Source organism: Melozone crissalis, unplaced genomic scaffold, assembly GCF_028551555.1.
Source record: "Melozone crissalis strain CALT ecotype California unplaced genomic scaffold, PUWL_Pcris_2 ptg000007l_1, whole genome shotgun sequence".
Classification (NCBI taxonomy): domain Eukaryota; kingdom Metazoa; phylum Chordata; class Aves; order Passeriformes; family Passerellidae; genus Melozone; species Melozone crissalis.
In genome coordinates this window covers 1112613-1125789 of record NW_026535785.1, presented here as the reverse complement: position 1 = coordinate 1125789, position 13177 = coordinate 1112613, and the positions used below count along the sequence as shown (strand labels likewise).

At 51.0% G+C, this 13177-nt stretch overlaps 1 protein-coding gene across 1 annotated transcript in view; it reads right to left on the bottom strand.

Annotated features, from left to right (window-relative positions):
• FANCA (FA complementation group A) overlaps nt 1–12780 on the bottom strand; it is a 33707-nt gene extending 20927 nt beyond the window's left edge. Inside the window, exons 1-15 of the mRNA XM_054296116.1 lie at nt 12741–12780; nt 12179–12288; nt 11130–11202; nt 10836–10978; nt 10438–10533; nt 8749–8822; nt 7705–7820; nt 7023–7105; nt 6562–6595; nt 4272–4338; nt 3493–3605; nt 2838–2914; nt 2147–2288; nt 1509–1642; nt 65–175 (exon numbers count right to left, since the gene is read on the bottom strand). Of these exons, the coding sequence (XP_054152091.1) occupies nt 65–175; nt 1509–1642; nt 2147–2288; nt 2838–2914; nt 3493–3605; nt 4272–4338; nt 6562–6595; nt 7023–7105; nt 7705–7820; nt 8749–8822; nt 10438–10533; nt 10836–10978; nt 11130–11202; nt 12179–12288; nt 12741–12780 (1413 nt within the window). The remainder of the gene's footprint in view (nt 1–64; nt 176–1508; nt 1643–2146; nt 2289–2837; nt 2915–3492; nt 3606–4271; nt 4339–6561; nt 6596–7022; nt 7106–7704; nt 7821–8748; nt 8823–10437; nt 10534–10835; nt 10979–11129; nt 11203–12178; nt 12289–12740) is intronic.
• Nucleotides 12781–13177: the final 397 nt, after the last annotated feature.

The following is a 13177-nucleotide window of genomic DNA, read 5'->3' as shown; positions in this document are numbered from 1 at the left end:
GCACAAGGGCAGTGACTCTGGGGCAGTTCTGGACCTAAACCCATCTCTGTCAGCACCTGCTCACCTTCAGGTACGGGGCAGCTTCAAAGGGCACCAGCTCTGACAGGAACTCCAAGAGGAAGACCAGAGATTTCTTACTGCTCCCATGATGGCCACCAGCATTCCCAAAGGAGGCCTGGATCAGGGGAACATGGCAAGGCAGCCTTTCAGTGTGGAGAGAAACCTCATCCAAGCAGTGCCATAACCCAGCACACCTATCCCAAACATCCCATTTCTGTCAGGAGAACCTCTCTGGAGAGAAGTCTCCAGAGAAAGTTCACAGAATCGTGGAATGGTTTGGGTGGAAGGGACCTTAAAGACCACCTAGATCCAATCCCCTGCCACACCCTCCACCATCCCAGGCTGCTCCAAGCCCTGTCCAGCATGGCCTTGGGCACTGCCAGGGATCCAGGGGCAGCCACAGCTGCTCTGGGCACCTTTGCCAGGGCCTCACACCCTCCCAGCCAGGAATTCCTTCCCAATATCCCATCCAGCCCTGCCCTCTGGCAGTGGGAGCCATTCCCTGTGTCCTGTCCCTCCATCCCTTGTCCCCAGTCCCTCCCCAGCTCTCCTGGAGCCCTTCAGGGGCTCTGAGCTCTCCCTGGAGCTTCTCCTGTCCAGGTGAGCCCCCCCAGCTCTCCCAGCCTGGCTCCAGGGCAGAGGGGCTCCCCTGGATCATGGTGATTTACAGAAGTCTCTGAGGAAGTTTGCTGCCATGAGAACACTCACACAAGGCACCTTTGAGATGCACCAGAAGATTGATATTCATGAGGGAAGCACAAATCTGCAGGTTTCTACACAGGTTTATCTGGGCATTCTGAGGAAAACAACCAGTCTGGGACTACAGGAACACAACCAGTTTACCTCCTGGTACCTCCTGCACACTCTATCAGCCAAAGCTGAGCTTACATTTGGAAGCTCACACAAAGGAATTTCCAGGTTGAATTTGCGTGGGGATTTGCATCCCTAAAACACCCACCCTGGTTTAGTTAAAAGCAACAAGCAATTATCTGTAAGGTCAAACACAGCAATTACAGCTGCATGCAAACCTCCAGGAAACAGCAATGCTTCCTCTGCCAAAACCCCCAGCTTGTGCAATGACAACAGTGCTGCTTATCAAGACACTGCCATCCATCCAAGGGATGATAATAACAGCAATTACACGTCTGCATTCCTAGCAAATAACTACAACAGGCCAGGTGGACCTAAAAGATGAAAGGAGGGAAAACTGGGGAAAACCCAATAAATTTATTCTTTGCAGACACAAAGGCAGTAATAAATACTCAATCATTCCTAATACCAGTACAATCCCTTGTACTTTGCTTTTTTATTCCTCTTCCCCTTTCTCATTCCTGGCTATCCTGTCTGGGACAAGGCTCTCTCCACACAGCAGAGCATTCCTCATGAACAGGTTGCCTGACACAATTAAAACAAAGCTCCCAGCCAGGCCAGGCCTCCCTGAGTCTCACCTTGAACCACTCAGAGTAAGGCATGAAGACAGCAGGGCCCTCCAGAGCAGCCTGGCGGGCGATCAGGAAGGCAGTGATCATATTTTCCATGTCATAATTCCCAAAGGCCTTGAGCAGGAGATGGCTCAGGAGATCTAGGAACATCAAACAATAACCTCACACTTTGCTCCTGACATCAGTGCTGTGTATTCTGCAGCAAATGAAGACAAATATCTGAGATAAAACACGAGGCAGGACATGTACTGCAGCCTGGAGAACCTCTGGGGTCTGATTTTATTTTTTTATGCCCTTTCAAGTGTCAAACACACTTGGATTCCCTGCAGGGAGTCCAGCACTGGGATAATTAGTAAGGAATTCTCACAAACAAGCTCTGCTAGCAAAGGTGAGCTAGAACTAAGGTTCTGTAACCACCATGCCAATTAATGATGAAGGTAATTATCAAACCACCACCCTGGGCTGTACACAGAGCTAGAGAAGTGGCAGGCACGAGGCCTGGCATTGCCATCCCCACAGACATGGGGAGTCTGATGGAAAAGCAGATGTGCTGTGCTGCTGCTCTTTGCCATGCAGGAGCCCTGTGCTGCCCCCCAGCTCCCCCCAGCAGCAGGGGCACACCCAGGCTGGCAGTGCCCACCTACCCTTGAAGAGCTGCCCAGCCTCAGCCTGGCACACCACCAGCGTGGACACACAGGACAGCACGTGCTGCCAGTTCACCTCGTGGGTCTCCAGCACCTCCTGCAGCTGGCACATGGATTCCTTCACACTGAATGCCACCAGCAGCTGCAGGGAGGGAAATTCCTGTTAGCTGGGACACACAGCCACAAGAAACAGGGGAATACACACAGGATTGACAGGCTTTTCTCTGACTTTATCCAGCTGTCCTGCAGCTTTTGGATCAGCTTCCCAGGCCCAAGTATCAGCCTGGACTGGAACCAGCACCAGCTACAATAAACAGTAAAATTCCCATTCTCTCAGAGCTCGTGTCTTACTCTGTACCAGTGAAAATTCACATCTCTCCATTCACTGTTCCAGTGAAAATTCACATCTCCACATTCACTGCAGCAGTGACAATTCACATCTCCACACTCACTGTACCAGTGACAATTCACATCTCCAATCAGCATCTTTGTTCTCATTAATTGCTTTGCACTAGCAAAAACCACTGTTGCTCTTTTCCTTCATGCTTCGTCCCCCCAGAGCTTCTGGTGATTGGTTTGGATGCTGCAACTGGACAGTGCTGCACTAATTCCCAATAACCCGATGTCAGGCTTTCCAGTGGAAACAAACCCAGCACAACACAGTTCTCTGGGTGACACCAGGCAGAGGTACCTTGCGATACAGAGCCGTGAGCAGGGGAGAGGTCCTGGTAAAGCTCCACTCCTTCTGCATCTGGATGGCATCAGACACTGCACCCACAGAAAGAAGGTTTTACAACACGCCCAAAACACACAGGTTTCCCTTTAAACACTGCCCAGTGGAATTCTGTCTCCCATCAGTCTGTGGCACAAGGACTGGGCCATTCCCTCATGGCTCCGTCACCCCAGAGCTGTTTTGTGATCCCACCTGCGTGGGCTGACATGGCACATGCACCCAGAACCAGCAGGGAATCAGCTTTTCCCTCATTAACCTCTCTCATCTGGGAGCCAGCAATGACACAGCTCTCCCACACAACAGACGAGCAGCTCCAGATCACAGCTCCTGGGGACTGCATAGCAGATTTCACAGCTCAAACAGATTTCTCCCCAAAAACATCAAGCTCCACAATCACTGATCCAGGATTAGAACCTTCCTGCCCAAAATTTTCTCCTGAATTATGACCCTCAGGTGACGTATTTTGCCTGATTTGGCACTCTGCTTATACAGACCCCAAGAAGGAGCTGAGAAGCCTGGAGGCTGCTCTGGGTCTGGATCCTCCACTCAGTGTGGGACAGAGCTCTGGACACAGCTGGGGACACCTGGAGAGCCCTGTCCCTGCCATTCCCACCTTTCAGCACGGGGTTGTAGGTGAGAACCTCGGTCAGGGTGTGTCTGAAGAATTGCCTCAAGGAATCCGGGTGAGCCACACTTCCATAGAGGGGCACGTGGAACACATTGAGCCTGCAAGGACAAGGAGATACCAGAAACAGTGTCAGCCAGGTGATCAGCCAGGAACTGATTCATACTGATCAGCCAGGTACTGATAATATGTGATCCACCAGCTGCTGATGAAATAGGAACAGCCAGCTGCAGCTGAGGGGGAATTACTGATTTTTATTCTACATCCATCTTCTCAAATTGCCACGCATATATCCTTTTTGGTATGTATTAAAAAAACCCCAAACAATGAATGGTTACTCAGCACTCTGTAGCCATCAGATTAGATGTGAGTCTGAGGGGTATCCCTGCATGGGGCTGAAGGTGACATGTATAGTTAAATAAAGCAAGTTTGGAAGCAGGAATTGGAGATGATTTCACCTTCCAGGTGTTCCTGCTCAGAAGCAGTGAGGAAACCTGATGGGGAATTTCTGGCATGACAAGAGGGAGGTCCAGGGTTGGCTCCAGCACTGCCAGAATCCACTTTCCTTCCTGCCCCTTATCTTTTTTACAAGCACTTTTGTCTGCACATATTTCATTAGAGGAGAACACCGAGCACAAATAGCACTGGGAGAGGTGGGGGTGTGTGTAAATAAGTAAAAAACACCCCACAGCATTGCTCCTATTTCAGTAAGAAGCGCAACAGTGGATAAAAAAACTCCTCCTGACACGGTTTGGAACGTTTCTTACCAGAACCTCACAGCTTGCACCATGGAAACATCTTCCTGCTTCTCTTTACCAACAGCATCAAGCACCCCTGGACCCCAAAACACACAAAAACCCAATGAGAAAAGAACTGTGACAAAAAGAACCGTGTAAACCCCACATGGGAATGAACAGGAATCAGCAATTTGTGCCCCTTTGCAAAGGTGACTCCGGAGGGAAATGTGCAGAAGCCACTCAGCAGGGCTGAATTCTTCCCAGATTTTCTCCAACGTGACACAGGGACTCAGAAACTATTACCACTGCCCTTGAACCAATTTAAAACCTTTCCAAAGAACATGCTAATAATGAAGCCATCTAAAAACGCATGTAAATCAGGGTTTCATTCCCAAACCCAGCCCCAGCGAGTGTGAGCACCGCGCAGCACGTCTGGGATTTGCACAAGCTGCATTAAGCACCCTGCAAAGCCCGGTCCAGACAAAGGGCAGGCTGGGGGAGGGCCACGCGTTTGAAATGTGCCATTTGCATGGCAGGAATTCTTTAAAAGCTCCATCTGCCCCAAAAGGACGGGCGGAGATCAGACAGGTTGGCAGCTTGGTTGTCTTGGCGATGCTCAGCCCACACCTCTGCCAGCCCACAGCCTGGGAAAGCCTTTGCTTTGCAGCCTGCTGCAGCAGCACTTCTGCTTTGTGCCACCCCGCCTCGGAAACCCTCCTCTTTCAACTGCTAAAGGAGCTTGGTTTGTGTATTCAAATAATTTTGTCAGGAAAAAAAACCCTGAAAAGGAAATTTCCTGAGCAGGGGCAGCGAAGCAGACGTCCCTCACATGCCACCAGGGCTTTAGGATGTAACACTCTCCTCTCCTGCTGAGGAATACTCTAAGGTTAAGTAGGGGAGAATAAAGCAAAGGAGATAAACTCAGCTTATCTTCAGGCACAGCAGCTCAGCCCTGCCAGATCACTGCAGCGAGCACACTGCTCCCTCGCTACTGCCAGCCTGTCCTTCTCCTCCTGGGAAGGTCTTCACTAATAGGGAATCCTTTTACATTAAAAATCCTAATGCTCTCCAGAGATTAATGAAGTGGGACCCCTCAGAGGTGACCCCAAAGTATGGACTAATAAAATATCTTACATAAACCTGCTGGAATGCATCTTGCAGGCAGGCAGGCTGCGCAAACGGGAAGGGCAAATGAAGAGCAGGATGCAGACTCCTGTCTGCCTGCCAACAGCCGCCTGCTCCTCCTCCTCCTCCTCCTCCTCCAAAATCACTACTCCTCTGCTCACAAGGGCTGGTTTTCAACTCTTAAAGGGCCACCTGAGACGGGATTCATGCATATTAAATAAGGAAGCACTTCTCTCTTGCAGCTTTTTAGAAGAACTCACAAGGTCTGTGAGCACCTCAGTGTTCAGACAGTGCTCCCTGTGACACCTGGGGCAGGGGACGGGGCTGGCAGTACCCACGGGGGTGGAGGGAGGTGTCCTGGCCTGGATGGGGTCACCTCACAGCAGAGACAGCAGCACGAGCAGGCAAGGAGGCAGCAGGGAAAGCAGGGAGCACTGTCACTAAGGAGTCAGCAGTGACAGCAGCTGCACGGGCAGGTGACACCAGCCAGGGGTGTGTAAGGAACAGGACAGCAGCAGCTACAGCATCTCCCCGTGAGGATCAGCTGTGACACAGGACAAAAATAACCCCCTGTGAGTGAGTTCAGCCTTCCTGCACCAGGATTTGCTGGTAAATCAGGAGCTGCTGCCAGGCTGAGCCCTCAGCAGAGGCACCAGGGCAGCTCAGGCCAGGGCAGGCACGTTGCAGTTCATGAACACTGGTGTTTAAGGAATCCACACCTACACCACATGTCTTGGCTCAGCACAAAAATAGAGGTTTCAGAAAACATTGGTCTGCAAATCCAAACGGTGAGTCAGCAAAAGGCAACTCAAAGTCTAATTTACTAGGCAGAAAAAAAAAAAATAAATCCAAGCAGCAAAGCTGATCCTGGCCTAACCTCTGTGCTCCACCTGCTTCCAAGCAAACCTGTTAAAAATCAGGAAATCAGGTCAGGTATCTATATCATGTTACAATTGGGAGCAGAAAAACAAAGTAGCATAAAAGGCAAGAAATTATCTGCAGTGTCTGGAGACACTTCAGGAGAACGACAGGGAAAGCAGAGGCAAATAAAATCAGTGACATAAATATTATGCACAACAGCACAGACAAAGCAGCCAGGCAAAGGATTTCTCCTTAGGGATTCAGCAGTGAGCAAGGAACGGAAGTCTTGGAGGCAGCAGTGGCTGCTCAGAGCTGGGACCACAGCAATACTCACATGCCAGCATCCTCTGTAAGACAGCACGGCAGATCTGTTCAAAATTGACAAATTAATGGATTTAGAGTTTCAAAGGGCTGCAGTTCAATGCAGAAAAAGTAAATTGACTCTGAGAGTTTTGCCCCTCTGAAAGCTTCACTTTGACCTTAGGCTGTGCAACAGAACAGATAAAATGGACAGAAGGGCAGCACTTTACAACCTTACAGCATTCCATGTCTCATATTCTAATGGAACACCCAAACAATCCAGGTGAAAGGGAGCTAAAAACCCCTTGATGTGCCACCTTGGAGCAATTCTCCATAGAAAAATTCTGGTTTCACCATTTCCCCCACTCCTGCACCTGTACCAGCACCCTCCCCTTGCAGCTCCAAGCCCTGAATTGCTTGTACTCAGCAAGAGCCAGAGATCAATGGCATTGCTTTATTAAAGCACCATTTGCAGCCAGGTTCATTTGTCCTTACGTAGGCAACCTTCTGGAACTCCACCTTCCTTCCCAGCTCTGAGGGCTGCTCAAAGCCATGCTGAACAAACACGATGGCAAAGTCTGCAAACCAAGACAAAAATTGGTGTTCCAGCATCCCCTCTGCACACAGGTCACCTCCTCCTTCCCCTCCCTCCTGTCCCAACAGTCCCCACTAACAGCAATCATTTACTGTCCTGGAGTCAAATCGTTCCCAGGAGAAAGAATCCAGAACTTCAAGGATTTTAAAGCCTAAAGAATTTGCAGTTGTGCTGCACGGCCTCTGCAGAACTGTACTTGACCAGCTGCACTGGTCCACACTCAGACACTGCAGGGATGTTTTTTCCTAACTAAACTAAGAAAATAAATAATAGAAATGGACAGGGGGGAAATGGAACTCTGAAATATTTCTGGCCCAGAATCTCTCTTGGGCTTTGCTGAGTGTCACAGTGCCAGTGCATCATCCCTGAACCACACCCCTCACAATTACACTTTCTTGAGTTACCCTAACTCTAAGGGATTAAAAAATTCAAACCAATAATTTTTTGAAGGGAGAAAATTTGTTAAATTTGCTAAACATATAAAAAATACATTCCCCAGAGGAATGAGGTAAGGAAACACTAAGTGAGGCCTGTGCTGTTCCACCTCTGAGGTCCTGCCCTGCTCCCAGCCCAGGGCCTTGCCTGAGAGAATTCTCTGTGCCAGCTCTGTGTCCCCACGGGAGGTGTCCCCAGCCTGCTCACAGAGGCCACAGAGGCTGCTGCAGAGCCACTCCACTGCTGCTGGGCCTGCTGGGCTCCTGCAACACAAAAGCACCTTCAGTTCAACCCCTCCAGCCCTCTGTAAGGCTGGGCTGTCTCCACCTGTGCCCTCTGCCCTAAATCTGCCACTTCCTTTATTTAATTTGGACCAGCACATTTGCTTTACAGTTGCTTTTTTATATTATTTGCTTTGTAAAAAGGTCCCACAACACACACATGCAAAGGAAAAATGTGGGTGAAATTGTGCATCCAATATTTCCCCATCCCTGACATCATGAAAGTTTCCATTGGGAAAACCTCTGCTGGAAGAATTTCAGTTCCAATTTCTAAGACACTCAGAAGATATAAATGCTTCAAAAAATAAATTAAATTCTTAATCTATGCCTTTGATTCCCTTAAATTGCTTTCATTGTGAACAGACAAGTGAACCAATATCAGAACCTAGAAAATCACTGGGACACAATAAGGAGACAACCTGAACTCCACAAATCATGGATCATGGAATGGTTTGGCTTCAAAGGGACCTCAATGCTCATCTTGCTTCACCCCCTGCTTGGGCAGGGACACCTTTCACCAGAGCAGGTTGCTCCAAGCCCTGCCCAACTTGGTCTTGGGCATTTGTTGGGTGGAAAAAACAAAAAAAACAACAAAATTCTAAGACTAACAATTCTCTGGAGATTAACTCTGCCAGACCAAAAAAGTGTAAGATTTGGTGAAGATGGAATCACCCACCTTCTGCAGAGCAAGACTTTCTCAAATCCAGTTGGTGGCCAGCAAGGAACCCCTGCCCTGAACTGGGCTCATCACCCCAGAGTAACCCCCCAAGCCCAGAGCAGCTCCTAAATCCTGCTAATCTGATCCCTGGGCAGCACCTGACGATATCATCCCTCCAGAATACTCATGACTAATCCCAGATTATGCCCCAAGAGGCTTTGGGGGATCTGCAGCCCCCAGGGCCCTGCTCACCTGTCCAGCAGCTCTGGCAGGCCCACGATGTCCCAGCTGTGCAGGTGCCACACGGCCTCCAGCACCAGGGGCTCCTGAGGACAGGAAAGCAGCAGGTCACAGCCTGCTCTGGGCACTCAGCATTTGGTTATTGCACATGGCACACGAGAAATAAAGCTCAATTCTGCTTATTCCAACCACCCAGCACTAAAGCTGACAGCACAGCAAATGCCTGGTGATGAGAGATTGCATTTTCTAGAAGTTTTGGGAGGTTTAGGGTTGTAGATACATCATCATTTTAAATTTTCGTGGACAAGTAATGAATATATTCATCTTTCCCCTCTGGAATAACGCTGATCCTGCAGATTTAAAGGAGCAGGGATACCCCAGGAAACAGGTAACATGACTCAGGTTCAGGTTTTGCTAATGCAGATCCAGATCCAGATTAGAGAATTGCCTTTTAGTCTATCAACTGTTGATTAGTCCCTGTGGAACAAGGTTGCCACTCTCAAGTCCATATCCCAACAGAGCTGGGATTGCAGGGGGCCACAGGGAGAGACTCTGCAATCATGCAGGTGGAAAGGCTGATGGACACAAAGGGAAAATGAACAAAAATCTGCACCAGGCACCAGGCATTGCTCCTGTGGGGATGCACTTGCTGCCCTGTAAATCCCTCCCAGCTCCTGCCCACATCCAGGGGAGCCCTGAGCCAGCAAAGCAGCCCTGCAGGGAGCACCTGGCAGGGGAAAGTGCAGCAGCAGCAGCTTCTGATCATTGCAGGCACAACCAATGCCTCCACAAAACCTCCCCACCCTGAGAAGGAAGAGACATTTGGGAGCCTTGGGCACAGGGAGAAGCCCCAGGAGCTCTGTGCCATGACCAGCAGCTGCCTCACACCCTGACCCCAAACTCACACACATTCTTTGTCTTCACAACCTAATTCTCACTGTAACACCCTCAGCTACAGCTATCTCTGCCTTATCCCATGTCTGCCCCAGGAGCAGGAGATGCTAATCAGCCTGTGAAACACACAGTTCTATTTTCAGCTCAGCAGAGGATATCTGAGACCAGGGCACAGCCCTTTATCTGGGCAGATCAGCCTTTCCTCCTTTCCCATGGGAGCAGGGAGGAATCAGAGCCCTCCCACTCATAAAAAGCCCTTGACTCCACTCACAGCACCTCTTGTCTCCACAAAATACACCAAATGAAATCAAGACATCCCATCTGTGAGGCAGCACAAGCTGTTATCTGCTATCTGGTTTCTTTCTCTGTGCCCTCACTTTGCCTTATCACCATTGCCAGGTAAACAAAGCAGAGAGCCAGGATGCCAAAGGCACTGGGAATATTGCTGGCAGAGCACATGAAGGCTCTGGGACTGTGTCACCCCACTGGCAGCTGGGAGGTTCTGCACAGGACCCCAAAAGCAGCACCTGATCACCACAGTGCTGTCAGTGACCTTTTGTGGCAGTTTCCAATAATTCAAACCATTCCAAACCTCCACAGAGCTGAAAAAGCAAATCCCACTGCAGACACAAGGAAGTTCCCACTGAAGTTGCTCTAAAATAAACAGAACAACTGAAAAAACCCCACCATGTGTAACTCAGCTCATGCTTTTGGAAGGTCAGGATTCCCAGGAATTCAGAGGTGCCACATCCCATGGGTGAATCCTCATGGTGTGTAACACCACAGTGCTCCTCCATGAGCTCTCACCTTCATTTTCCACATGTCCTGGCAGAAGAGGGAGCGACAGAACATGTTGTTTGCCAGCAGATCCTTCACAGTCTGAAGCAGGCAGCTCAACCTCTTCTGGCATCGCCCCGGAAATGAAGCAGAAATAATTCCCTTTGTGAATAACACACTATCAAAAAAGCAATTTGTTGGTTTGTCCTGTTTGCTGCTCTTTAAAGGGTCAAATGATGGAGGGAATACAGGGAAAAGGCCTAAACTTCACTTCTTATTTGTCTTGTATTTCTGCAAGCAAATCGAGCACCTCAGTGAATGAGTGTCCACTCGTGTTTGGGGCTGAATCAGAGCAGGTAAACTGGGCCTAAAGTGAAACCTAGCAGTGCTGCTCTGTTGCTAAATTAAAGATAAAGCTCTCCCCTTACTCTCTGGTCGGAGTTCAGCAGTGGGACTCTGGAGGGGCTGGCAGGATCCTGGCAGATCTGCTCCACGTTGGCAATGGCATTTTTGGCTGCCAAGGTCGCCGTGGGCACACCCAGCTTTGAGGCCTGCTCCTGCAGAACAGAGACTAAACAGCAAGGCACAAGGCTGTCATCATCAGGCAAGCAAGAAACAGGACCAAAACAATGAAAAGAAAGCAGAACTGGGGTTGCACATAAAGGCAAAAATTGAATATTGAGGAAGGGTTCCAGCCCACATCTGGCCTGGTGGGTGCTCACCTATAAATGACTCTGGTGACACTCCCCGGTGCTCTGCCCCATCCTGCACACCTGGCTTGGCTGAATCTCCCACCTGGAAACCAAATAAAACTCTTGTGTGTGTGTCACACACATTTACAAACCCATCCCTGCACTGCTGGAGCAACTGAAGTGAAATTAACACAGAGCTCCCACGTGGAAAAGCACAGATCAGATTCCACCTTACCGGAGATGTGTGTTTAGTTATTGACAGTTTATTCATAAAAAAGGAGATACAGGACAAAGTTCCTCATCCCCAGGGACCAAACAGCTCAGCAGCAGCACCAGGAGCAGAATTTCTATAATCCTTATCTTTCTGTGAAGCCATGTGGCCATAAATATTTGATGAAACATGTCCAAATGCTGGATCATTTTCTAGTTAAATCCCCTTTTTCTTTTGATAAAGGGAAATATTCTCTAGAGAAAGGCAGATCCTGAACTGTGGGGGATATTTGCATTATCTGCTGTAAGTGTAAAATCAGTGTGTGAGGAGAGGGAGAACGCAGCTGAATCACAACAGTGGCTCAAGATAAGGCTGTCATGAGGACAGCCATGTCAGCCAGGTGTGCTTGGTAATTCAGAGAAAAACCAAGTCTCTTCTGAATTGTCTTCCCTAGATTCACAAGAAGCTCTGACTTGAAGGAAAATGTGTTGGATTTCCCTTTGTCCCACACCACGCTTAACCATTTTTAGCCTGTGAAACATTGATGGAGAAGGGCTAACAATCCCATTTCTGTGACACTGAGCTTTCAGCCTCCTCTTACCCCTCCACTGCAGGTTTTTCTCTCCAGGTACCATGGAGCACTGTGTTCCTGGGACAGGGACTCCACAGCCCACCTGCAGCTGGGCTCTCTCACTGCCCCAGCTGGGCCATGTCCCGTTCCTACCTCCAGGAGCAGCTCAGCCAGGTTCTGGTGCTGATCCACCATTCCTACCTGCAGGAGCAGCTCAGCCAGGTTCTGGTGCTGATCCACCATTCCTACCTGCAGGAGCAGCTCAGCCAGGTTCTGGTGCTGATCCACCATTCCTACCTCCAGGAGCAGCTCAGCCAGGTTCTGGTGCTGATCCAGCAGCTGCAGTGCCGCTCTCTGGAGCTCTGCTGTGCTCCCAAAGGGGCTTCTCCTCTTCCTGGCTCTCCCTGCTGAGGAGTTCGGGTTTATTGAGCAGCGTGTGCCCAGAGCACCCCAAAACCACCTCCTGCTCCTGCTGCTGGGGATGGGGGCACAGGGGGGTGCGAGGGAAACACAGGCAGGGAGAGAGGATGTACGAGGGCAGATGTGTCCCGGGGTATGGGGGCCATGAGGGCAGGAATTGGGGTGTACGAGGGCAGATGTTGTGTCTCGAGGCATGGGGTCCATGAGGGCAGGCACTGGGGGATGTACAAGGTGTTGTGTCCCCGGGCACGGCGGCTTTGAGAAAGGCAGAGCGGGGTGCATGGAGCGGGACACGTGGGCAGCGGGAGGGGTGTGTGCAGGTATAGAAGGGGTGTAAGAAGGCAGAGGGGGGACATTCACCGCCCCCGTCCCCTCCGCTGTCCCCGCGGGGAGCGCCCGGCTCGGAGCTCGCCCCGGGCCCGCCCCGGCCCTCACGTACCGAGCAGGTCCCGCCAGCTCCTCCCGCCCGCGCCCGCCATCGCTGCCGCCGCTTCCCGCCACGCCAGCCCGCGCCGCCATTGGCTGCCGCTGGCCGAGCCCGCCGAGCCCATTGGCTGGAAGGGAGCAGAGGCCGTGCCGCGCCCACCCTGCCGCCTCTGCCTATTGGCTGGAAAGGAGCAGAGGCTGTGCCGCGCCCACCCTGCCGCCTCTTCCCATTGGCTGGAAAGGAGCAGAGGCCGTGCCGCGCCCACCCTGCCGCCTCTGCCTATTGGCTGGAAACGCGGCGTGGTCCCGCCCCCTGCCGCCCGCTCTGTGGTGGCTGAGGTGGGCGCGGCCATGTTGGGAAGGGCGGTGGCGGCGGCGGGAGCGGGGCACGGAGGGCGGGGGAAACACGGGGCACGGGCACCGTGACGGGACTCGCTCCGCACCGGCTGT